At 34.2% G+C, this 21,423-nt stretch overlaps 1 protein-coding gene across 1 annotated transcript in view; it reads left to right on the forward strand.

Annotated features, from left to right (window-relative positions):
* The window catches only part of LOC147064893 (uncharacterized), a 48,751-nt gene extending 27,438 nt beyond the window's left edge, over positions 1 to 21,313 (forward strand). Inside the window, exons 3-6 of the mRNA XM_085957726.1 lie at positions 13,530 to 13,633; positions 15,940 to 16,569; positions 18,588 to 18,817; positions 20,596 to 21,313. Coding sequence (XP_085813852.1) covers positions 13,530 to 13,633; positions 15,940 to 16,569; positions 18,588 to 18,817; positions 20,596 to 21,172 — 1,541 coding nt within the window. The 3' untranslated portion in view covers positions 21,173 to 21,313. The remainder of the gene's footprint in view (positions 1 to 13,529; positions 13,634 to 15,939; positions 16,570 to 18,587; positions 18,818 to 20,595) is intronic.
* The last annotated feature ends 110 nt before the right edge of the window (positions 21,314 to 21,423 follow it).

Consider the following 21,423-nt stretch of genomic DNA (forward strand, 5'->3'; position numbering starts at 1 on the left):
TATCGAGCGTCTTCGCAGTGGCGTCCGGAAAATGTTTACAATACCCAGGGTATATACTTAATACGTTTTATTTTATATGCTATTTTAGGATATGTTTATATTATAAATATAGCATAGGTACTGTATTGACGCCATAAATGTATTAAATAGAATTGACGCAGAGCTTTTAATTAAAATGCATATAATTTATATTGCTGTTTTTCAGCCTATTTGTATTTTGTGACTGCGGTGGAGCATTAGCAGAGTAATCAATTTTGAAACCGAGTGTTCCGGGCTCAAGTCCCATTTTTGCCAAATTCACGTGTCAAAGGTCGTGTCCGGAAACTTGTACGTTTGCAGTTCGCCGTATCACACTTCACCGTGAAATGTTGTATCGGAAATACAAGGTCATATGTATATTAAAGACCGTCCAACCTCTTTGGGTCGTATACTACTGACATACAATTCATGTCTAAATAAAACACGGTTCTTGTCAGTTTACACTTTACAGGAAGCCAGCAGCAAACAAATTTTGAAAATAGCCGATATATTGGATTATTTATTAGGTTAGGTTTTCATTATTGAATTCATGAATTTTGCCAAAATCAGCTATAAAAATTGAATTAATGTTCATATTGAATCTAATAAAATTGGAGACCTTGTAGTATACGTTTTACGTACTTATAGTATTCTTTCCGAAAAGAAAGCTCACGGCAAACTGTACCACGGCGAAATGTTTTACGTACAATTTACACGTAACCGTCGAAGGTTCGATGCGTTGAGCAAACGTCTAATAACAATTTTCTTCTTTCTCGGCACTATGTCCGAGAGCAGAATATAGTTTCTTCGTCTTCCATTTGCTCCTATCTTTCTCCACTATTCTCAAGTTTTCGGGCTTTTTCATCCTGTCCCTGCCCTCGTCCATGTATGAACTGTCGTATTTTTATTTTTTACGTTGCCTGCTCTAGGCTATTTCCACGGGGGTAAACGGTTCGTTCGCGTGACTTCTGGTTGATTTTGTCGTTATTAGGCAGGGTGCAAGTTGCAATATTGGTAAAGCGCATTGGCCAGAATCTGATGGATGCGGGTTGGTCTCCAGCATAGCCCCATATATTTTTCGAATATCTGTGTTTCTGAGGTGTTTCCAAATTACGTATCATCAATAAATAATGTTTAGTAGTCTTACTTTAGTTTAGTAGTTTAGTAGTCATACATAGTGTCCGGGTCGCTATAAACGACACAAAACTTAAATCAATTAGAATTTAAATTCAAATTTTACCGAGCATCACCACGGTCGAATGTATCATTTTTTTAATGAATGTTACATTCATAAATATTATGAATTATTCGTTGAATTGAAAATAGTTTATTATGTTTATTTTCATTTTTACGAAAATCATTTGGGGTTCATGTTGGTTTAAGGGAAACCAGCGGCAAACAAATTTTGAAAATAGCCGATATATTGGATTGTTTTTTTAGGTTCGGTTAGGTTAAGTTATGTTAGGTTTGATTTTCATTCTTGATTTCATGAATTTTGCCAAAATCGGCTATGCAAATTGACGCGGTTCCACCCCGGCTTCTCGTAAACCGACTTGTACCTCATTTGGTAATTTAGGATTTTACTCGAGGGCGGCCGTGGTCCTTGGGGCAGACCCAACACGAATAAAACTTTTCCTTCTAGCTATGATTATATTCGCAGATATATAATGTACCTAGGATCCATATATTGGTACATGATTGGAAATATTTCCTTTCTAATACGTGTTATAACTTATAATATTATATTATAATGTATCCAACGCTACATGACATTCTGAACTAAGCAAAGCTGCTCAGGCACCCCACTGCTTTCGCAAATTTACCGCATGAAGGAGTTCGCCTTCATAAAACTGATAGTCGATGGCAAAAACAGTCAACTTGGAGAATAAATTACATGAGAAATTTTCTTTTCGTTTATTATCGATGGCTACATTATGATATATTATAGGCACGGTATAGTATAGGGATCGGCAGCCTATTCATACTTATGAACAACATAAAATTTTTGGTACTAATAAAAGGGATGAAAATGTTTGAAGGGAGCGTAAAAATAATTTGTATGTTTCTATTATTTCAGTCTTAATTCAGCATTAATCGACAGGTATTAATGAGATTGGCGAGTTATACATGAGAACTCTGCCATTCTGGACAGTGTTGACCTCTGTGTCCCTGATCTTAGAAATAGAACGCATCAGTTGTTCATTCTCCCGAGGTGCGGAACCAACCTGCCAATGGTAATGCTAATATTGGGAGGGCGATAATTATCTTCGACCAAATTACTTCGGGTGTTGATATATTCCACTTGCGTGAGGGTGAGTTCAAGTGGACGCTATTTTATAAATTATTGAAATAAGGTCTCCTTAGCAAACTCGGTGTACTTCTTTCAACTTCTATAGATGTATAATTATTGTATTTTCACTGCTTTTGTATGTTCATATTATTATGTTCTCTTTTATATTTTCATTTTTATCGTTTTTATTACTTTTCTTCTTTATAATAATGTTTCATGTCATGTTGTGAACGTCTTAAACTTATAATTTGTAAATGTACAAAATATCTTAAAAAATAGATTTATATTGAATAGAGTGAGAAAAACACACACCGCAAATTTGCTGTAATAGTAAGACGGTACTTCAGTGAAACGGCAAATAATTTTAAACTATTGGTGCGACGAAATTTCGGACTGGCTGGCAATCGGAGAGCGAAAGTCGAGCTGTGAACACGTTAATTTGTTTTGTGATGGCGACGGGGGAATTAATTCTTAAATCGTGTAAAGATGACTAAAAAACGTTACCCATTTACTTGAAAAAGAAAACATTTCAATGAATATATTATTATTAGTAGTAATAGAACAATAAACATAACATTAAATGGACGAATGTTGACTTTTTATGACAAATAATGTTTTGTTCTGCACGCGTCATTTGCACAATCTTCGCGTCGCGTAGTCACGATCGTTTTAGACTGTGCTCCAGCTGAAGATTAATGATTATTAACATTTAAAAGTAAGTATGTGTCTGTGAGATGTAATTTGATGTCATATTATGATGATTGATATAATTAAACGACAATTCACGTGTAGTATTGTATTTTATAATAATTATTTTAAGTGTGTTTCCTAACTTACAAAATGGCTTTTTATCCAATATGGTGAAGGGTTGCATGCAAAGAGATGGGAGTGATGGGACTTCAATCTCTTTGGTTGCATGTTACTTTGCTACCACAAAATGAGGTCGTGATCAGTGCTTCATTGCTGAGTGCCGACAATTCAATAAAAATCGCTAAACATCCACGGAATATCCTTTAAATCTGGGGTTCTGTGGAAACCACTCGCCATAGATCCTGGCCTAGGGGCCCATATTACTAGTTTAATATAGTATATTAGTCTATGCATTTCGGGTAGGGCGCAGAATTGGAGTTTTGTTGAACGTCCGACAATAAAAAGTGAACGGAAAATTTCAATCTAAAATGAGGAAATTATGGGGGATGATTATCATAAAACGTAGATCATTTTTTATCGGCGCAAATGTTTTTGGGGTTTTTAAACAAATATTGGTAATAGTGCCGCAAATGCCCACATGAGCTTTTTAAACTTTCTTTTTAGACCAGACCTAACCTAAGCTAACCTAACCTAACCCAATCTAATATAACCTAACATAATCTTATTGTGTGATAATGATGCATCGAAATATATGAAAATTTAAACTTTTAAATTAACAATTATTGGATCGAAAACCATCTGCGCCGACAGAAATAGGTATTTAATATCATTGAATACATGGAATAAACTGTTTTCGTAATAAAAAAAATAAAGTTCATGTTGGCATCTGCGACATATTTACCAAAATAATAATTTTACTTTGTCAATTATTGTTTTGCATCTCGTCTGATTAATTATTATATGCAACGTTGAAAATGTGTTGTTTTTCCTTCATAATTAAGTATATTATGTATATTATTCCAACAATTCAAAATCGGGGGTCATGATGTTGTGCAGTTACAGGGTGCCGTACATTTTTGAAAATATTTGTATTACATATTCTGTAAATGTTACCAAACACCATCGAACTTCTTCAGTGGCGCACCCAGGATATAATATTGGGGGGGCCCAAGGAGGAGACTGTAAATTAGTCCCATAGGCTCTTTTTCTTCTTCACAGCCTAATTTCTCGTTTATCGGTCTTTTGTCTATTGCACTCGGTGTACCTACACCATGGTCCTAACATCCTGAAACGGGCCCTCAGGCTAGGATATTTGGCGGCCCCCCTACCTACCGCTAAGATTAAAGTCAGTGTGAAACACTAAATTAACGTTTTCCCAATTGTGTTTTAGTTCAAATTAAGGGTACTTATACGGTGAATTATTGGCGGTTTTTAATACATCTACTTTAATAATGGAGCTGTCGAGTATCGACACATAATAATCAGAAAATATATTGCACAATTATATAAGTAATTGAAAATGGTCATAGCCATGAAGAATAATAGCGCCGCAGGTGACTTTTTTTACTATTAAAGTTAATTTATGATGTGTGTTTATCTCACTTATCTGGTCAACCCGACACGCCGGGCCCCCCATAACCCGGGCCTCCAGGCTAGAGCCCTGTCAGCCCTCCCAAGCTATGACCTACACCACTACGGAATTCGGGTGGAATCCGGGTGGTTTTTTGACAGTTCCATTAGGGGTTGGGTTTCTAAAAAAACCCGACATTTGTATTTCGAAATTTTGTGTTAGAAATTAAAATCTATTTGTCTAAGCCCAAAGGTATAGTTTATTGGCTTTCAATTACAATGTTTAAAACGGGGGTTTGTTAAAGTTTGGTAAAAGTTTAAAATGTTTTAAAATGGGGGTGCCAGGGCCCCTTGCCCCCCTCTCCCCCCTGGGTGCGCCACTGACTGTTGGTCACTAAAGACTAAAATTTTTGGGGAGGTGAGCCTTGAATTTTTATTTTCTAATTTCGGGGGCCCGTGGTATGAAAAAGTTTGAGAAGCACTGGTCTAGACTCAAGAGCTACAATATGTATGCCAAATTCCACCGAAAAAAATGTTCTTTTGATTTACACCACCGCCGACTGTGGTGGTTTTAGTCGTTCTTTTCGCCGAATTTTTATTGTCGATTTTTTAATATTGAGGTTCCAAAATATTAATTGACAATGGACAAAAAAAAGTATTATTGTATTTAACTTATACACAAACCTCTTCAACACAATACAGCCTAATTTCTCGTTTATCGGTCTTTTGTCTATTGTACTCGGTGTACACCAGTCCGGAATTCGAGTGGACACCGAGAATTTTTTGACAGTTCCATTAGGAATTGGGTTTCTAAACAACCCCGACATTTTCGAAATTTTTGTGTTAGAAATTGAAATCTAAGAAATTTTTCTATAAATGTGCTGGTGAATTACATTCTGATAATTTTTATTTTGGGGGGTGCCAGGGCCCCCTGGCCCACCCCCTGGGTGCGCCACTGAACTTCTTAATATGTTGATAGTAAGTGTGCACCTGTGAGTTTTATATTACGTAAGGGGCGCATTTTTAGTTATTGTCCCGAGCGCTAACTTGCTACGCCCTTGACTACAGACATATTTAAAGTCATCATCATCATCACCCGGGGTCGATTCACAACTGGATGAAGGTCTCTTCTAACTCCCTCCATTCCTCTCGGTTCCTTATATTAATACAAGTGAATATCTCTATATATATAAAAATCTCGTGTCACGATGTTTGTGGTCGAACTCCTCCGAAATGGCTCGACCGATTTTTATGAATTTTTTTAATGTATATTTGTTAGGTATGAGAATAGGTCAACAAGTATATTTCATACCGCTAGGTGATTAGGGTATCTCTATCCAGAAAATTTTTTCTTTTATTTTTTTGAAAATTTCTTTTTGTATTTTTTTTATTATTTTGCATCAAAAAATACCTATAACCCCAAATTTTTATCCTCCTACCCCCACCCTCCCATTTTTTATTCGCGGTTTTATTATTTTTGTATGAACAAATTTAACCGTCGTTCGTATTTCAAACAGAACGAAATTATTTATGTTGTTGAATGACAGATGGCGCTATGTTCGAGAAGAATTCAAGAGAAGCGTCGCGTCATTTTGACATTTCATTCGGCATATCACAACGCAGTGCGTGCAAAATTTTGTACGATTTATTTTAATTTATCTATTTTTATGTGCGTGTATTACAGTGCATAATGCCACCAAGACGCAACGGGGGCCATTTGGGCCGTCGAACGAATAAAGCAACAAACATGCGAAATAGTAGAGCAGAAAAAACAGACGAACAAATCCAACAAGATAACAAAAACGTGCGTGTAAGCAGGTTGCAATTTCGTGCATCCCAATCACAAGAGGCACGAGCTGAACGAAATCAACAACGACAATTGGAACGGAGCCAAGTCAAAACGGGACGTATGGTCACGTTATAGTGTCTTTTATTTTATTGAAGGTGTTATGTGTTGACCGGTTTAGAGGACCAATTCTTTACTTGATGGAAAACCGTCACTGCCACGTCTAATTAAAGTGCTAAGTAACGTCATTTTTCCGTAGTATTTGATTGCATGTCTAATGATTCCGTCATTACAACTCCACCTCGCGGACAGCAATGCCTATGGACATCACTGACTGTCATTTTTGACATGCTGGATCTATCCCGGCGAATGTATTGTTAACATTGCACACGGTCTTCGAGGGAGGACTGGCCTTGGGAAGTAAATAATTATCGTGATGCACTCGGCCATAAATTATTATAATATTTATTAATAACGCGAGAGAAGTGCAAACCGCCGAAGGCCGAAAAAGCCACGAGACGACGCGTCGTGGGCGGGGAGAGAGGCGCTCGTAGACCATAAATCACGCGAGCTTTTGATAGACCGCTCGCAGGATTTTAATGATGTTTAGTGAAAATATTTTACTATCCATTTGCAGATAAATATTAATTGTTGTTTATTATGAATTATTGTGAACAATTTACGCCCACGATGGCTGAGCGGTAGTGTGTCCCGATAAAACCGCCCGGACATTGCCGCTAAAACAATTTAGAAATGAGACAATTTTTATTTAATATTATATTTTAGATACACAAAAAAACCATACGAATAAAGATAAGTATATAAAAATAAAGATATTTAAAAATAGTGTATATTCCATTAGAAACTCAGGTATACGCTATGCAGCTACATTGGATTAATTTTTTGTTTTTAGTACTTAGTGTTAAAAACTGATGATTTTAAGTTATTACTCTACTAACAGCTACAACGGATTAAATCTCAAATTACACTGATTATCGCAAGTTTTTAAATTTCTATCAATACGTAATTCTAAAAACCAAAAAAGCACTTGTTTTATATACTTTTGAATTTTTTGCGGGCGGATTTGGTTTGGCGGCAATGTCTGGGCGGTTTTGTCGGGGTGCCACAAATTTGCGCGATCTAACCAAGACAACATTTCACAATATCACTCGTTAATACTTCCGAACAGTATTTATTCCCCAAAAACATAACCACACTTCGGTATCGTGCTGAGGATCGTGGCTGCATACAAATTTTCAAAAGTTCCCCCAGTTAGGTAAGTATGTCTCTCTAGCGACCTCTGCTTTCCACTATCCGCATGGCTAAATGTATCAAGGCAAAATGATTCTTTATTTGTACATACCATCAAGTAAAGGACGTGGGCCTTTTTCTTCCATTTCTCCCATGTTTCCTCGATGAGGAGCCTTCGAAGAAATGTTATGCTGCCGGCTATGGCTATACCAATGACAATTCATTGGTCTATCTCTATATGAACAAAACATTGCAAACAGTGTTGCCAACTGTCATTCACAAAAATCTGCCAGATAGGGTAATAAAACAAGCTAGATGACAGAAAAGATTTTAGAGCTAACGATGCTAGATTTAAAAAAAATGGAAGATAGAAAGAAGAAGAAGAAAAAGAGAAACTTGCGTTTCATAAACGAAGAAAAGTCGATAAAGAATTTAGGGTACTGTTCGGTTATACGGAATACAGCGGAAAACACATTTTGAAAATAGCCGATAAACTGGATTATTTGTTAGGTTAACCTAAACCAACCTAACCTAACCTAAACTAACCCAAACTAACAAATAATCCAGTATATCGGGTATTTTCAAAATGTGTTTTCCGCTGTATTCCGTATAACCGAACAGTATCGAATTTAGTATTGGTTATTTTACAACTAATCTCATGAAATTAAAAATGAATCCAATTGAGAATTTTAGTCGTCATTTTGTATGTAGGTAACATTTAGTTTATTAATTATAAGATATAATATATTATGTTTTGATTTACCTGTAATAACGCAGCGCAACACATGCACACACACTCTCATTGAACACTTCGATAATACTGTTGACAGGTGACGCTGCCACCTGGTTTTTAGTTCTACTAAGATAAGGTACAAAAAGACAAGCATGTTGATTTTCAAGAAAATCTGGTATAATTATTATGAAACGTGTTATGTATGATGTTTGCAGTGGCAAAAAATGTTAGATTTAACGCCATACGCCAGATGGGATTTTCGCAAGCGGCCTATTCAAAAATGCTAGATCTGGTAAGAAAAATAATAAGTTTACAAAGCTTATTAAAGAATTTTGTGAATACATATTTTTGATAGTCTATGGTTTTTCTAGTACGGAGACATTTCCTCTCTTCTTTACTAGAAAAGACTCTGTCGGATTTGCCAAAGAATTAGTGTCGTTTGTTTTACTTTTTTCAGCTCATGTTATTTCAATTTCAAAAGTAAATATTGCGAGGAATTGACTGATATATATTGACGCATGATTTCAATGAAAATCATGTCGATACATTAAATTCTACGAATTTTCAGTGATGGATTTACCATTCACACACATCTCATGGTGTCGGAGATTGAAAATCTCAGTCTGTCGGCTTCTTGCGCGGGGGCAGGTTGTGTGTGTGTTCACAACACCTACAACATAATAATATATAAATTCAAACCTCGAGAAATTTATAAATATTCAACGTCAGTAAAAAATTTACAATGTGTGCTCAAAATCAATATCCACTGTTAAAAACAAATAAATAAAAATATGCAATCAATTAAATACACACATGTGAAATTACAAAAAACAGTGGAATGAAATTAATATTCAATAAAAATAAACTGCAAAGTAATAAATATTGATTATAAAATAAATAAATAAATGCTTTTAAGTGTAATATAGTAAGGAAAACAATTATAAAATGAGTGGAGTGACTTTACTGAAGTATTTTTTAAATGTTATAATATGAAAAACGGAAAACTAATAAGCAAATTGAAGTCGTTTATATGGTATGTATAATATTTGTTTATAAATTAAACCCTATCTCAGGGTTTATCAGCATTTTTAAGCAGTGACGTCCCGTGGGGGTAGGCAGATTGAGCGTCGCTTGGGGGTGGCAGTTGCCCAAAGGGCGGCAAATTGAGGAGAATCGCTAGGTATATAATATAGAAATAGCTACCTAAACTTAGTAATAACGGAAATATCTTTCCATTAAAAAAATCAGCTCACTGGTTGGAAACAAAATGTATTAATTAGGACTATAAAAGGATTTTTTCGGGTTCGCGATGTCTAGTTTACTTCCGTTTTCCTTGGATTTCACGTTCTTGGTTAACAGCAATGGCACGTGCATACCTAATTTAAAATTTATCCAAATATGTTTGCCAGTAACTAGTGAGTTTTGGAAGTTGTCAAGTGTATTTTTAAATGTATCTACCTATCTGAAAACGTAGACACGCAATATTGTATATTGAAGCAGAAATGGCATTTAAATTAGATTTAGTGGTATATATATATTGTTAGTAATGTATCCATACAACACATTTCTTAGATATTGGAGTCAAAAAAATGTGGCGGCATTTTTGTACTGTCTAGGGGCGGAATTTTGTCTAGGGACGTCCCTGTTTTTAAGCATACCTAGCATAAAAAGTAAATTCAAAATTTCAATAACATCACCAAAAATGGCTTGTATGTAAATATGAAATCGAAACTTAATAATTATATTGTCAGATATTTTTATTTTAATAAAATATCAGATTCATGTATGTTAGTAAATACCTACCTACCGCTATATACAGGTTAATCAGAGTTGAGGTAACTGCATTATTGAAATACTTCTGAATGGTATTACAGTGTACCCATATTGCACCGTGTCCGGAAATTTGTACGTATGCAGTTTGCTGTGTCACACTTCACAGTGAAATGTTGTCTCGGAAATAAAATATGGTCGTGTATTAAAGACCGTCCGACCTCTTTGTGTCGTATAGTACTGACATAAAATTCATGTCAAAATAAAACACGGTTCTTGTCGGCTTACAGGAAGCCAGCCGCAAACAAATTTTGAAATTAGCCGATATACTGGATTATTTGTTAGGTTAGTTAGGTTTTTATTCTTGAATTATTCATGAATTTTACCAAAATCGGTTATGAAAATTGAATTAATGTTCATATTAATTGAATTTAATAAAATTGAAGACCGTATAGTATACGGTCATCTCTTTCCAATAGAAAGCTCCCGGCGAACTGTGCTACGGTGAAATGTTTTTCGTACAATTTACATGTAACCATATTGCACCAATGGTACCTACGTGTTAGTACCACAGCCTGAGAAACGTTGGTCTACGTGACTATACTTAAATAGTTAAATTATTAACAAATTAAGAATTGTGTAGGTTAAATTTCAGAGTAAAATAAAATTGTTATTTAATTTTGCATATGAAAAATCTGTGGCAATCGACTGAAATAATTAATCTCAAAAAGTAAATCAACCAGCGGCGTGCGGTTCATAGATGCTGTTGATACGGAGCATCCCCATAAAATTTAATATTCCACAAATCACTTATTATATTATTATGTAGACACATTTTTATTGTGCGATTAATGGGTAAATTTAACTTAACTATAGTTTTCTAAAGGTTATTTGTTAAATATTGCTTGAGAATTTCACAGTTAGCTATTGTATGCGTTCTTTATAAGTAGTATGTTATATTTTGTAAATAATGTTTCGAGCATAGCAGAGGGATCACTCCACAATACTAAAAGAGCAATCTTCTTCAATAGCTGCTTGATATGATTCAAACGGTTTGAAAAAAAACCCTCAGAATATAATTTGTAGCAAATATATTTTTACAATAAATCCCCACAAGTAGAATTCACCGTACGCCACTGAAAATAATCAATGGTTATATCGTTCTATTTTACCAAAATTAAATTTATCTAATTTTTTGAATACTTAAATTTTCTCTAATCTATTCAAATAGTTTCGAAACAAAGTTTTTGTTAGGTATTTCTACATTTTTGGAGATATTCAGTTAATAGCTTGTTGACAGCTATAAGCCTATCTTCAGAACGATTTATAACTGGAAACAGCTGTGAATCATAGTTAATGATAATTAATATACACTGAACTATCAGGACAGTGACGACAAGCTTTTTTGGTATATGCATATAAATGAACTGGTCTAGCCATAAGAATTTTACTGAAATTTTATTGATGGATAGGAGTTTTGAATTAATATCATTTGGGAATACAGTTTCATAATACACTTTGACTGCAATTTAGAGTCGAAAAAATAGGAATAATTTTATTTATAATACGTGATTGGTAATCACAAAATCTCGGTGTGAATGGAAAATGGAGATGAATCTGAAAAATATAATGCTTAAGTTGAATTTGACGTAATATTTACCCATAATTGACGGGCCTTTTTCGTATGATCCAAATCTATCAAAAATACGTACCTACATAATAATATTATCATCTAAGCCACGGATAGTGAACCTTTTTCTACTAAGTGTGTCAAATTTGAAGCAAAAATCTTGAAAAAATAGCAGTGTGCCAGATGTATATACTTATATAAAAAAAAATATTTTACACAAGGGTTTATTATAAATTCGCCATAAAAGATTTAGTAGGTATCGTATATATTCAAAAATTTCACATTCAATACAGTTTTTTTTATAATTTAAATAGTGATATATTATTTTTTATTTGTGTGATGTAAATGTTTCTTTTATAGTGTTAACTGTCAATTCATGGTGGAACTGCATTGTATTATTTGATTAATTATTTGTTTAATTAAATAAAACAAATTTTATAGCACTTATTCCACTTTTTTAATTAAATTTTGGACCGGTTTTGTTCGGTTCCTCAAAGGATCATTATCATAAGTACTATAGAATTGTGTTTTATTTAATTAAGCAAATAATTAATCAAATAATAATTATGTACTTGAAACATGTGAATGTTTATACCATAGAGGTAGGTATTAAATAAAAAGTGGGGCAAGGAATCGGTTTTCTCATACAACTGAATGAAGCAGGCCAACAATAGCAACAACTTACGAGAAATAGCGACGCGATAAAAAAAAATGCAGGGCGTCACGGAGGATTTACTTTGGTCCTTATAACGTACCCATATAATATAATGTTAACGTGGAAATTTTGACGCAAATTGATTACCAACCTGCCTTACCATACTTTTTCACCATACTTTCATATAACCTGCCGCCCCTAAGTTTATACGATGGATCTAATATGTTTCAGTCAGACCATTTACCAAGGCGTTGTTTTATTTTTGATTTGAAGTAATTCATCGACAAAAATAGTTGTTCAAAGCCATATATTTATCCAAAGATGGTCAAAACATCGGTTTGGTAATTTTTTATTGAATTAAACGTATCGGGTAATGTAAATTCTGAAATAATATTACTTTTTTATTCACATACATACATGTCTATAAAAATATAATAGGTACTATTCAAATAGTTTCGAATGCCGATAAAATACGCCTGTGTTGCTAGATGAAGTAAATTTGAAAAAAAATCTTTTAGATAAATTGAGTAAAAATAATTACAAGATAAAAAGAACTTTTTATTTAAGTACAACGTTTTTAAATTTTCTGTTGAATCATATAAACTTGACTTGACTAGCCTTAAACTATCAAAAAAAATGTATTTGATAGAAATAATACTTAAATGTCATTTTGACACTCATATTGATTTCCATAGTAACGCACGTATATATTAATAATTTAGTTGTTAGGACCCTAGCAACCAATAAAAGTGGATTGGATTACGGATTTCTTCCGAAATAACTTTTCATACAAAACAGAATTAACTGAAAATATAATATTTAATTCAACTTAAAAATGGCTAAAACTATTAAATAAATGCATTGGCATCATGTTCTGATATATTCTAAAAGTTTAAAATGTCTAGCTAGTCGGGAAGTTAGTGAAAAATCGATTGCAAGATTTGTACCGGACAAATAAGAATACGACCTAATAAAAACGTTGTAAAATTACTAAAATTTTCCACACATACTTCGAACTCTTCCCGCGTGTCGTAGGTTCAGCATCCTTTCTTTTAATTTACGGAAATAGTACCGTAGATACATACCTGAGTTTTATAATACATTCTGTTACCTATGTGTTGTTTTATATTATCTAAAACTTGACAAAATGTTTTAATCTTTATCTAATAATTTCAGGTGCAGTAGGCCCTGAAGAGGCCCCACCTCCCTATGGATCAGTTTGCCCAGTGGCAGAGGGGGGCGACATTGCCCAGGCCCCACCGGATTATTCAGAAAATCAGGTAAGAGCGACAAATAGATTCTCTAATATAAAACACAAAGTTTGTCCAGAACTTAAAGGCAATGGTAAGCTATCTAATTTAAATGAACGAACACACTCGAGTTTATTATTTTTTGTTTACCACCAATCACTAACTATTCTCGTAATTCTATAATTTATTTAGAAGTCTAGGTAAGCGTTAAATAATTGTTTACCACAAAGACTTCGCCATTGGTATTTTTAGGGTACCTAATCTAATGTAAGTATAAGTTTTTCATATGTACTTCACCGTTAACAAACCGTCTACTTCAATAAATTAATTGGTTGATTGACTAAAAAATAAGTGTTTTAGGCAAGAATGAAAAGCATTACTCACCTATAATAGAAACAAAACCTGTGAATGGAAAGGCACTTATGTTTTTTTTCGTAATTGGCTTTACAATTTGATGTGGATCTTGGCAGGTTTCGTAGCAATTTTTATTTTACGAGAATTGGATGTTAGCCATTTGATCAACCGTAAAAGTAAATACAATAATTAATTTTGTTGTTGGTAAGTGTAGTTTTGTAGAGCATTGATCGAAAAGCAATAATTCTCTTCGAATACCTTCACAAACCTCTCGCGTTCGCTGTCCTGGCGATAACTTGTATCTTCCTATCTTTATATTATATTTAATTCATAAAATTCATATCTCTAAAACTACTATTATGTATATAAGCAACATTTTTTGCATAATATCATTTTCGGTTAAATTTGAGAACAGCTGCGACTGTTGACCATGTAGTGGAAAAAGTTACATGTGTTCTACATTTTAATTTTTTTTTAAATAAGCCTTAAAGATTATTATAAAATAATATAAGCTAGGGAGGTATTTAAAAAAATAACTTTTTTATTTGTGAGCTGTAACGAAAAAAGAGCGAATCTACGGCTAATAGTTAATTCTCATAAGAATTACATACCACCATTATGATAATATTTGTCACATTGGATCGGATATGAAAATAATTTATTAGGAATGAATTACAAATAATTGCAAGATAAAAAGAACTTTTTATATACAACATTTTTAAATTTTCTGTTGAATTATTATGCTCAAACTTGTACCTACTTGGTATGAAGTAAATAAAAAACAAACAAACAAATATAGAATATTTTTGATTTCCATAGTAACGCACGTATATATTAATAATTTAGTTGCTAGGACCACCCCCTTAGCAACCAATAATAGTCTTTTACCTTTTACGGATTTTTATGAAATAACTTTCCATACAAAACAGAATTAACTGAAAATGAATTCAATTCTGCTTAAAGATGGTTAAAAGTATTAAAAGAATGCATTGTGCATCGTGTTCTGATATATTCTAAAAGTTTCAAATGTCTAGCTAGTCGGGAAGTTAGTTAAAAATCGATTGCAATATTTGTACCGGACAAACAACCACCGGAAAAATAAGAATACGAGCTAATAAAAACGTTGTAAAATACGGAAACAGGCACAAAACGAAGAACTATATTGATTCGATTTTTTTCTAATCGATGAGATAGATAACTGTTGGATATAGGCGCACGTCCCTCTACTTGGCCGTTACATTTCTATAAATATACAGTCAGTATATGTTTACACGTAGGTACACCAGTATCACACTTCGAGTTAGAGATCGAGTGACCCCCACACAATCAAAAACAGTTGAATGTAGGCGCATGTCTCTCTACCCACACCTCACCTCACCATTACACAGGCTTCCATAGCTACCTTACCACTGTATCTACTCGTAATGAATTGTTGCAAGTGCGTAATTTTCGAGAAGTTTTATCATAATTTGTAAACCTATTGAGACCACATTGAGATGGAACTTTATTAAATTGGTAACAAGAATGTAGTCTATAAGTTATGCAAGTTCAGTAGTTTTGGTATTATAACAGAACAAACATACAAACCATACAGACAGTAGAATTGATGGAAGCATCATGGAAGTAGTCAAAACGCTGATCGAAAAGTCGGATATATGTGTCGCTACATTTCAAAATCAGCCAAGTCCACCTTTAGGTATTTTTTGTGAATTTCTGAAGAACTACTGCTTTCTTACATTTCTGCATTATAAGAATGTGGAATTTATTAATTTTAAATATTCTATACTCGAAATAATATAAACTTTCACCCTTGTGACTGTGTATTTGAGAAAACAAAAAGCTGTTTTTCTCCTATTCATCTATTATGGACTTGGCTGATTTTGAAATCTAGCGACACATATATCCGAATCAGGCAGATACTGTAATTGTATTATTAGTATGTACCTACTGATTTTATATTCACATTATTATTATCTTATCAGGTTGATTCCATTATCCAGTCATTTTCTGATCTCGACCTTCTGGCAACCTGCAAGAACTGCAATTCATCCTCATCCAGAGAAGAGATATCCCAAGATTCCGAAGACTTGGAAAATCAACAAGTAGAAGAATCTTATTCGACAGAAATGGGTCAGAAGACTTCGATTTTGACAGGCCGTCACCGTTCCAAAGTATCGCTCACTTGGGTCCTACGGGAACGATCCGATCTTAGCGATAACCACTCGCTGACTGAAAACTTGGCTCCCCGCGAAAGCCCCGAGGACAAATTCTCGCGAAGATATCAAAGAAGTAGCCAAAAATACGATCGGAATGTTACCAGAAATGAAAGAGAATCGCTTGAAAAACACAGGAATATCGACAACGACAGAATCATCGGCAGGAACCCAAAACCCAGCAAATTAATCGGTAGTGAAACTATCCAAAGGGGAAATAAATCCAGTAAAAGTAACAGTTCCTTCACTCATGATCAATGGTCTGATTTCTATGGAGGCTTTGAAAGCAGTGCATCGACAAAGAAACATCGCCACCGACGACGAAAGAGCAGAACGGTCGAAAAGAATCCGCAGAACTTTGGATATGAAATTACGGATATTGATATTTTTTTGACTGAGGTACTTAATGTTTTGTTTTTTAACTAACAAAAAAAAACTAAATTGATGTCTTTAATAAAAAGCTAGCTTGGAACCAGTGGCGCGTTTCTGTAACACAAATGGCACAATCGATTTGTCATAAGATTAATAATTGTTTAAATGCACGGATTTATTTGGAAAATATAATTAATATTTTAAGGGGGCCTCAAAATCCTTTAGAGTGTCGGGCCTCTACGTCACGCCACTGCTTAGAACCACATTTTTTTAGAAATATATATAAAAATATAATAAAATTACACCTACTAGAACAGTTAGAAACCCATTCCATAAAGAAAAATTAATCGATTTAAACAATATTATACCTATCTTAAATTCAATTATCTGGGGGTGAAATATTTATTGCATTGATTTTGCACAGATACATTAGTGGTCCATCAGTGTTTGTTAAACATTCTGAGTTAGCGACACAGTTTAAAACTAATTACAATTTCGCGATACACCAAAATTTTGCTTATAGTAATCACACATTATTATAGAAATAATTATTCGCGGCACACTGCTTTGGGAAATAATAAATTAATTATTCTAATCTTACCAGAATATGTATTTTTAATGCTAATGATATGTCTAATAAAAAAGAGATTCATCGATTACTCAAGCGACGTACCGTGGTCCAGGCCATGCATTGCCTAAGGGCGTAGTATGTAAGATATGTAGGAAAAGGAGTAATACAAAATACAAGAGTAAGAACCATTTCACACGGGACACCTGTGTGGCGCCACACAGGTGTCCAGTATGAAACGGGTCTAACCCCAGTTTCAGACGGGATACCGGTGTCGCGCTCGTATATAATAAGGAGGCCTTTGTATTCGAATAAAGGGGCCTTTGTATTATGTTTATGAACGCCCAGAGCTAATGAGTCAACGCATAATTTCGCGATATAAATTATAACATAAAACTGGCTGCGGTCATAAAAACATGTGTATCGGCGGCTTGAGAATGTAGCGGCCGACGGAAAAGTGTACCATACACGCTTTGACTCATTAGCTCGGGGCGTTCATAAACATAATACAAATACCCTTTTATTCGAATACAAAGGCCTCCTTATTATACACGAGCGCGACACCTGTGTCCCGTCTGAAACGGGCCTAAATTTCGTGGAAAGGTGATTAAATTTATTTTACCTGCTGAGCTGACAAATTATTAATGTCAACTAACTTTAAACATAACCAGATATGCGTAATTATTGGAGTTTTAAGATATTGGTTGCATTTATCAATTTTTGATAGCCGAGGTAATGAATTTACATATTATTACTCATATTTAATTAAGAAAGAGATGGCATTTTCAATTACCTTAATGTCAATACTTTACCTAGGGTACCGCATTCACTTGGTGGTAATTCACAAACATATTTCAATCACATGGTGAGCATTATCAAGTATGAATACCCAGTGACGTCCCGTGGGTGTAGGCTGATTGAGCGTCGCTTGGGGGCGGCAGTCACTCGAAGGGCGGCAAATCGTGGAGAATCATTTGGTATAATATAATAGACATAGGCACCTAAACTTAGACAATAACGAAAATATCTTTCCACTAAAAAAATCAGCTCAGTGGTTGGCAACAAAATCTATTAATTAACATAAAAGGTTTAACAGTTGTCAGGTGTATCTTTTAAGGACCTCAGACTCTGGTGATTTGTGTGTCTAACTTAGTTATATTATATTTATGCGCTTTTTATATCTATATTTAATTTTGTATGTTTTAGTGGTATTATTTTGTTAATAATGTATACATAAAACACATTTTTTAGATACTGGAGTCATGACAGTATGGTAAAAAATACTGCATAAAAAAATGGGGCGGAATTTTGGCGCTGCTTAGGGCGGCATTTTGTCTAGGGACGTCAATGTGAATACCATATTTTAACATTACAAATTTATGTAATATCGTAATTCGGTACTTAGTAATGTGAGAAAGGGACAGCTGATAAAATTTCCAAGTTACATATTATGCAATAATCTTATTGCTTGTTTTAGGCGACCATCGATAATCCGGGAAATATACCAGTTGTGGTGACTTATCCGAGTGTACTGTACCAAACGCAAACCGGGAGCTATCAAAGAGAGTTGTCATTATCGTTGGGAATGGTTGTTAATGCCGTCTTCAAGAATCAACAATGGCTGTATGTGCAGACTCCGCATGGAGAAGAAGGCTACATTCTATATGCCTCGTGCTTACCCTTAGGAATACTGCCTCCACTTCAAAGGTAAATAATATAAATTAATAACATTGGTTATTAGGTACCTACTCATAATATTCAAAAGAGCTTTGATATTATTTTATATGATAGATCAATTTTAATTATGTGTTGATGGTAATACCAGATACATACCAGCGGCGAAGGGTGGAGGTAGGCTGTTAAGATCCGACATAAATAGTTCACATTAAACTTTATTAGCCATACGTCTTTGTTTTTATTGAACTAAGATACAATTTACAAATGTTGGTTAGTTTTTAAAAATCAATTGAACCCTACCTAAACCAAACCATAATAGTTTTGATATATTTTGGGCGATCTGACAAAATTGTGCACAATTTTTTTTCAACTTATTGGTTTTCGTTAAATTAGAAATACATATTACACAAATATATGTTGTGGGTTATTTTTTGAATGAAAACAAATACGTATGACTGACAAAGTTTAGTCTCCTCTATTTATGGCTGATCTTAACATCCTACCTCCACCCCTCGCCACAGCTACATACGTAAGTACGTTATTAGAATGGATAAAGACAAGATTGCTTTCTATATTATCCTTACTTCATAATTACAATAAAATACAATGTAATAACTGTAACCAATCGGTATAGAATATCCTGCTAAACCACAGAACAGATAATAAATAGAATACCGATAGGCTATATTCAATACGCCGCATCTTGATGCAGGGTTTTGAATGTGAGTGTCCTACGAAAATGAAGCACGCATTATGCACGTGCAATAATGTGTGTAATACACCAACATTAAATGAGCGTAAATGCATACACCGAGAGCAGTTTTCAGTATTCGACGTAAAACGTATTCTTGACACGTGTGTAAGTTTAACCCGGATTCTTCTTTACTCGAGTCGGTTACGTGCTATCGCCTTACCCGTTATGTATTTCAGTTCCCATTATTTCTGAGTTTCCTGTGCTAAACAGATGCACTGGTCTGATCATTATAAAATTATGATTTGCAATAAGTACTATAACAGTGATGGCGAAATTTTTTATGTTTCCTTAGGTACCATAAAATGAAACAAATATTCGTAATAATAGTTGGTTTGGTACGGCTATTATTGGAGAAAAATTGATGAACTAGAGCGGGTAAGGCAAACTGCAAGCAGGCTGTGATCAACTATCCAGTTGGTATCAATTATTATATACTTACATTACTACTTTTATTTCGGTACATTTAATTCCCAGTTCTGAATTTTTATTTCTTCTGAAATGTAAATTAAAAATTAAATTAATTTCAACATTTATTATCAATCATAGAAATGAATTAGAGACGCATTCTATTTATAGACACATCTGCAGTGTCCAAAGTCAACGTTACACAATGCAATTGGTGGGCGATCTTAAAGTTTAGCCAATTAGGGGTGGTTATTGTTTGTCATTCTGCATTTAGGCTTTAATGTTATGGTAACTTTTTGCTGCCATTTTTTGTTCTTATTGTTTACATAATTAGTACCTTTTTTTAAAAAGTTTTTTGTTTACACCCGGTCAAATAATGTCTCAGCAAAGAGAAAGAAAAGGGACATTATAGAACAGGTGACAGAACACGTTGACATATGAACCAAGCCAATTCGTATGATTTTTTTTTTCTCAAGATTTATGCAATTTAGGATTTCCATTTTTTTTGTCAGTTCCTTCTAAAAAATGAAATTGAGGTTTCACTGTTTATCAATTTTATCATATATTAAATTGGAACAAATTGCTTAATTAATTATTTTTCACCAGTACGATAAAGAATCACCATTTTCAATTGTTTGCAATTTTTCAGATCGCAACCTACATGGAAAGCAGCCCCATGCTGGGAGAGTACACTCGATCTCTATCCTCAACCATGCGGAAACATGACGGACAGCGAGAAAGAACAGCTTCGAGGTGGAACTAAATCCGAGTGCGGCAGGAGTCGACCAAAACAAAAGTTTTACAGTGACACCATGTCTACGCACGGCGAAAAAACATTCGATAAACTCTACCTGAAAGCCACGTCCAGCTGTCCCAAGCTGCGAGACATTTGCGATAACAGTTCAGTGCGGAGTGTTTCGGTCGCTTCAAAAACACGCGATCTTAATTCCAAAACAAAGTTTCCGGTGCGTAAAAAAAACCATAAATATTTGGACAGTGGTTGTCAACGAAGTTATGTGACGAGGCATACGTTGCTAGTAGTGGAAATAGACTATGAAGGATCCAAATCGGTGAATACTTTATCAGTGGGAAAAGGGGACGTGGTGATATTGCTTCAGGGTGACGGTGTGGAGGCGGACGTCGATTCGGAATGGTTTTACGTTAGAAATAAAGAGGGCATCGAAGGTTTCATTCCGGCAGCGATAGCTGGTCATGGATTTCTTTAGCCTTTAGAGTTATGAATACTGAATGTTGAAAAATCTATTAAAATATACATGCATAAATAATCTAGTCATCTCCTGACAATGTTAGTTTTTAAGTGTGTTATTTATTTGTTATTTTTCTATGAATATAAATAATTGAAAGTATACAATTTGTGTTTTTGCTTATTTTTGTCTACAGCAAAGATCGGCAACTTATTTATCATTACATTAGCCTGCAATAATTTAACACTTTTAAAACCCAAGGTTACATAATA

The sequence above is a fragment of the Rhyacophila brunnea genome, unplaced genomic scaffold (genome assembly GCF_057557595.1).
Source record: "Rhyacophila brunnea isolate RB1 unplaced genomic scaffold, BYU_Rbru_1.0 scaffold_7, whole genome shotgun sequence".
In the NCBI taxonomy this organism is placed as follows: domain Eukaryota; kingdom Metazoa; phylum Arthropoda; class Insecta; order Trichoptera; family Rhyacophilidae; genus Rhyacophila; species Rhyacophila brunnea.